Below are 6,604 nucleotides of genomic sequence, written 5' to 3' on the forward strand. Positions count from 1 at the left end.
TGGCAAGGACAAAGAATTTTCATTCCTCTCCCCCACTCCCTGTTGGAGAAGGGCACCAGTTCTTAGTTTGGCTTTTCAGCCAAATCTGTGAAGGGGCAAGGGGCTGATCTAGAAATCCTGCGTCATCTAAAGCCATGGTGCATTCAGCAGAGCTACTGAGCATGTTAGGTCTAAGTGTGCAATTCTAAGAGAGGTCCTCCTCCAGCCTTTCTTCAAACACAACAGTAAATTGATTATTCAGCAACAGGTGTATTTATTTGCCAGTACTGCCTCAGTTAATACGTTTATGCTTGTGGTTATATATTAATAAAGCAGCAGGCACTTAAACTGAATCCCATCCCTAGTATTGTGGGCAACCCCTTACCTGGCAGAAAAGGCAGGTTAATGTGCATTCAGTGACAATTTGCAGTTGTTTTGCTGCCTTTAGTCCAATAGTAAGTCATTCCTCCTAGTGTCCGTATTTAAGGCTAACAGCTAGGTTACAGCAATTCTGACAATCATTAGATAATGCCACAAAGTTATTTTCTATATGTCTTTGCTCTCAAGTGGCTCTCTGGATTCTAATAGCCCAGATTTGGTAATCCTATCTAAAAGAATTGAAGAGGTATCTGACCAATATAAACAGATGTTGAAATTGTGTGAGATTCTTGTATGGTTTGAATGGAATTATGTGAATTTTTTTATATGGTTTTGTTGATTATATGCTAGTTAGTAATGCCATATAGGATTTACAAACTTTGCCATCTCCAGGAAAAAAAAAAGATCCAAGGAAGACTGTTCAGGAGCTCTTGACTTAAAATCAAATCAGAGTACATAAATGGGCAGAAGCATAAAAACTGATTATCTTTTATGCTCCATCACTAGATGGCAGCAAGAGTACCACTTTCCAAAATAATATCTCATTCTGAGATACTAAAAGTGGATTTGCCTGGTTTTCATAATGTATGATGTGATTGTGATTGAAGATGGTGAATGTAGCAAACAGATGCCTTTTGTCTGCCCCTTCCAAAAGTTGTTTGCTTTGTCGTGTATTGAAGGAATTTTATTAATTTGGTACACTGACAATTGACTGTAGAGAAAAAATACTAATGAATTATTAACTGCTTGCATTCCCAAATAATGAAAACCAAAATACGTCTTGCTATCTTCCTCCCCATCTTTTCAAATGTAATTTATTACTGTTATGTTAGAGCGTGCACAATCTTATTGTGCAAGGTAACACAGTAAACAGTGGTCTATATTAAATGGTGGTTTATCTTACACTATCTACAATATCATACACCAGGAACAATATACATACACGTGCTATTACAGCAGGATCCAACAAACCACAGTTACAGCAGGAAATGGAAGAGAGAGAACACATCAGCAGAGCCTTCCCTTTATACAAAGGCTCTTAAAATGACACAGACCTTGCTGAGTCATTCCCATCATTACATCTTAAATCTTACATTACATAAGCTGGTTAGCTGTTAAATCAATACCTTGACATGTTATTGTATTTATTGTTGCAATGCTTTATGGCTTTTAATGTTTGCAAGCTGCCCAGAGATGCCTTGAGGTGAGATGGTGGCAAATAAGTCTAATAAATAAATTGAAAAGTTCACAGATAAAAGTTTGTCTATAGATCCAACTACAACTTTATTTACTTTTCCTGTTTCTGGAGTCAACCATTCCATCTATCATAACTCTTGACTTTTCTCTACATAATGATGGCCTGCTGGAACTGGCCTTGCAAGTAATACATTAGAGCTGAGGATTATTTTTCAACTATGTGACTCTGGAATAAAGCTGGAATAAATGTATCTGGGGTTAGCGTTTCTATTTTTCCTTTATCAATAGATGTTCAGCTTCTATTGCTATTTGTCTGGAGAAAGTAAATTTTGCAAGAGGGGGAACACAGTATCAATAGCTATTTTATTCTTCCTAACTTCTTTCACGGGTATAGGAGACCTCTTCTTATGATATCTAGCATGCTTATGCTAATCTGTTGCTGCTTCAGGTTGACAGGCTAACATGGACTATAGCAGGTATTGTAAATAATTGTGGTAAATTGCTCTTGTTTTGTAATGCTATATTCGGTCTCCAGAAGTACATGCAAGACATCAACGTGTTTAACTTCTAAATGATAAGCAAATTCTTGGTTGGTACCATACAATATTTCCTGTTTGTGTAAGACTGAAGCTTATCGTTAACCAGTTTGGAGAGACAATATCCAACAACATCCACTCACAGAATAGACAGAAATTCTGAGGTGGTGTGCAATACACTGGTTCCAACAGAAGCACTGAAATAAAAATTCAGAGAGGCATACTACTTCCCAGATATTTCCCTATGATAACTAGCAAAAACCAAGTATTATTGTCCCAACTTTCGCTTGATTAGTCCAGTGTTATGAAGTTTTCAGAGAAATTCCCCAGTTGACAAAAATGTGTACCTGGATTTGTTTTTAATAAACTAGTCATAAAGCAGAAGAAACCCCAAATATGTAAACATTTTTATATATGATTCTTAGACATTGGGAAGGACAGCAGAATATTTATTTATTTGTATCCCGCCTTTATTATTTTTACAAATGACTTAAGGTGGTGCACTTATCCAACCCACCTTTCTCTTCCTATTTTCCCCACAATAACAACCCTGTGAGATGGATTAACCTGAGAGACAGTGACTGGCCCAAAGTCACCCAGTTGGCTTTCATGGCTAAGATGGAACTTGAACTCACAATCTCCCACTTTCTAGCCTGGTGCCTTAACCAATAGATCAAACTGTCTCTCACAGTAATCCTCACTAGCAATCATTTTTCTTCCTCTAAGAGTGGCAGAATCCTAAAAGATGGCGCTTGGCATATGGAACCGAGTGAAGGACATACTTTACACTATCCTACTGGTTAGTTGTCGGAGCAGTAATTGCTGCAGGGAATCATTGGTCTATCCTCAGCCCTTTGAAATTGGCAGAGGTGAAGATGATCACAGGACGGGGGGCTCCAAGCAGTGGTAGGGTGGAAGAGCTCTTTTGAAATAAAAAACGATTTAGGGCCAAAATACTGGATTCAGATAAGGTGTAAAGTGAATGTCAAGGGATATCTATGGGCTATGCACCATTTAAAGGCTGCAAGAATTTTATTTTAGAATGCACAGTTATTCCTTCCTAGCTCTTCCTGGTTTTTGTGATCCTTTTTTGACTTAAACTTGAATATATCCAGACACAGTCCGTTACATCTCTGTGTGAATGTTACTTCCAACCTCACTATTTAATGAAGCCTGAATGCTTCCTCTGCTATTTCATGTGATTTGGAATGAAAAAAAGAATATACTTTGTCCAAGGCAAGAGATAAAAGCCGTGGCCCCTTAAATGTTTCTTGGAGATCTCATTCTCTGGCCGAACTCTAGCATACAAGGCAAAATCTTTAGCATGCAACTTTCTGGCTATTGCCTGCACCACTGTTTTCATATGTCTCTTTCCCCGGTACTCAGGAAGAATATAGCCGTGTGTCAGGCATCCAAGGGCATCACTTAGGCTCCAGGCAACCAGCTGCCCTTTCTGATCTAGGAGACAAGCATTTGGGAAGTCCTCAACCAGACTCCTTAGGTAGTGCAGGCTCTGATCATTGCCTCCAAATTCATAGGTGTCATTGAGTTGGGCTGCATGGGATGGGTTGAGCATTCCCAAGTGGAAGGGGTCACTTCTGAGCCTGAAAGGAAAGAGCAGGTGGCAGTGAAGGCAGAACAAAAGGAGCGCATCCCACCATTTTGGAAAAAAGCTTTGCTCATACCCAAAGCTAAAACACTGATAGGATATTTCAAGGAGAATCATGATCTCAGAGTTACTCAGCAATGGAAGAATGAAAATCCCAGTTACTCTGAAATATCCCTTTAACAGTCTCTTGAAATGCAATAATCAACTTTAGGATCTTTTTGTGTTTTGTTTTATTTTAAATATCATTAATATTTCCAAAGCCATTTTCTTTTGGAGAAGCCAATTGAGCAGTTACATTTAGGGAATTCTTCCAACTCTCTGTTAACTGTTGTCCATTCCACATCTTCCAAGTTGGCAGCAAAACAGGGAGCTTATTTGTAAACCTGTCTCTTTTTTACAAATAGGACAAACAACATATTCCTAGCTTACTACAGTGGATAGGAATTAGTTATGGAAATACCAGAGGTCCTTGGTTTCATTACTGAATTGCAGAAGATTGCATGGAATCGAATCCATTTAACAGATCCCCGAAACTGTCCCTCAGAAAGAGAGCACAATCACTCACTCGTTCTGACATAACATGGCTGCATCTGGGTGCAGTGCTGCCTGGTAAAAATAGGGCTCCATGTGGACACGTCTAGCCTCTGCCATGACTTTCACAGCATGATAGAGACCATCCTGAAGACCTGCATAGAATAGAAATATCACAGGAAAACATCCTGAGAGTCAGAATGAAATGTTAACTTCTCTCTCCTCCTAATCTCTACAACTGGGTGGCACAGAGACATTTCCCAGTCAAAGGAAAATGGTGGGATGGCTAGAATAGAATAGAATATAATAGAATAGAATCAGAGTTGGAAGGAACCTTGTAGGTCATCTAGTCCAACCCCCTGCCCAAGCAGGAGACACTACATCAGTGGTGGCGAACCTATGGCATGTGTGCCAGAGGCGTCACTCAGAGCCCTCTCTGTGGGCACGCGCACCATGCCCTGGAGATGGCAACCATCCCTCTTCAACCAGCTGTACGCTAACTTGCTGAGGTCCCACATGGCCGGATGTATCCCAGCACCCATGCGTTCACTGGCCTCTGTGTGCAGGGGCCGATGGTGTCAGGCAGCAGCCACCCCGGCCCCTGCCTCACGTTGCCCTGTGACAATGGCACCCCCACCCTGCCTCGCCTTGCCTTGCCTCACCCCGCAGGACAAGCCTCCTGCCCACCGCCCCACCTGCCAGAGACCCCCTGGATCTCCCCCAACCCTGCCCGGCCCCCACAGGCGTCCCTCCCCATGAGCAACATTGAGGTGATCACGCCCACCTTGGCCACACCCACCCAGTCTGCCATACCACCACAGCCACGTCCACCCAGTGGGCCACGCCCACCTGGCACCCGGCGATAAATAAGTAGGTTTTGGGTTGCAGTTTGGGCACTTGGTCTCTAAAAGGTTCGCCATCACTGCACTACACCATTTCTGACAAGTGGCAGTCCAGTCTCTTCTTGAAAGCCTCCAGTGATGAAGCACCAATAACATCTGATGCAGTCTGCTCCACTGGTTGATTGTTCTCAGTGTCAGAAAATTTCTTCTTATTTCCAGGTTGAATCTCTCCTTGATCAGTTTCCATCCGTTATTCCTTGTCTGGCCTTCAGGTGCTTTGGAAAATAGGTTGACCCCCTCCTCTCTGTGATAGCCCCTCAAATATTGGAACACTGCTATCAGGTCTCCCCTGGTCCTTCTCTTCACTAGACTAGCCACGCCCAGTTCCTGTAACCGTTCTTCATAGTATGTAGCAAGGAATGGCCCACTAGGACAAATGTCTCCTATCATGGCAAACTCTAGATTGAATTATCTGGAATTATAAAATAACAGAGCACAAAGATTTTTCATGATACAGAACTTCTCCTGAGTTTAAAGGCCAAATAGCAGTTCTACAGGTTCCTCTGTGGATTTCATGTATCGGGCCAAAAGGAAGGTGACATATCCAGGATTATTAATTCTATGCATCATTTGATTTTCTCTTATGTTATGTAGTTAGGTATTAAAAAAGACATTGGTCTAAAGAACATTGAGAATAGGGTTTGTATCTCTCATAAGGCAATGTGACTGATGCTTTGACTGGTAATTTCACTTCAGTTATAAAGGTAAAATGCCTTTATATTGATTTTTGCAAAAATTAAGACAAATTTCTTAATGATTTAATCTGTTCATCTGCTTGCATTGACACCATTAAACTCAGTGGATCCCATAATTCTGGTGGATAGCTCCAAGGTTCCATAGCATGTAAAGCAAAATATAAAGAAGTTTTTCCCCTTCTGTGATTCTCCTGTTTAAAACATTAATTGCAAAGTTACTTAATTTATAATTATTTTAAATGATAACTGAGACTATTTCCTAAGCCATATGTTTAATTTTTCATACTGTGAATGTTTCTCTCTCTGTGTGTATGCATGAATGTATGTATACACACACACACACACACACACACACAGAGAGAGAGAGAGAGAGAGAGAGAGAGAGAGAGAGAGAGAGACAGAGACAGAGACAGAGACAGAGACAGAGACAGAGAGACAGAGAGAGAAATAGAGAGAAATAGAGAGAAATAGAGAGAGAGAAATAGAGAGATTTGTAGATATTTATTTAATCCAATTTTGGAACTGCCCAATTCCTAAATAAGTCTGGGTGGCTTACAAATAAATAAAAAAACAGGATAGCTGACCAGAAAAACAAGCACTCTGTCTTAAACTAAAAACTAAGCTAAGCTAAACGAGGTTCCACAATACCTTATCCTGAGAGTTGGGGGAACAACCAGGTTTTTAGCACTTTTCACAATCTCCTAAGGATTGAGAAGAAATTGCCAGAGCCCAGGCCTTGCCTTGCAGCTGGAAGGCTTTGTCCCAATCTACGGCATC

General features: G+C 40.9%; 1 protein-coding gene across 1 annotated transcript; it reads right to left on the bottom strand.

Annotated features, from left to right (window-relative positions):
- Positions 1 to 3,279: 3,279 nt before the first annotated feature.
- On the bottom strand, positions 3,280 to 6,598 carry LOC107302707 (glycine N-acyltransferase-like protein 3; the record flags this gene model as incomplete). The annotated part of the gene is made up of 3 exons (XM_029287284.1): positions 3,280 to 3,694; positions 4,265 to 4,385; positions 6,568 to 6,598. Coding segments are annotated over 3 exons (567 nt in total), but the record flags the coding sequence as incomplete, so codon positions are not given.
- Between the last annotated feature and the right edge of the window lie 6 nt (positions 6,599 to 6,604).

This window comes from Protobothrops mucrosquamatus, unplaced genomic scaffold (genome assembly GCF_001527695.2).
Source record: "Protobothrops mucrosquamatus isolate PMUCROS unplaced genomic scaffold, P.Mucros_1.0 scaffold_282, whole genome shotgun sequence".
NCBI lineage: Eukaryota > Metazoa > Chordata > Lepidosauria > Squamata > Viperidae > Protobothrops > Protobothrops mucrosquamatus.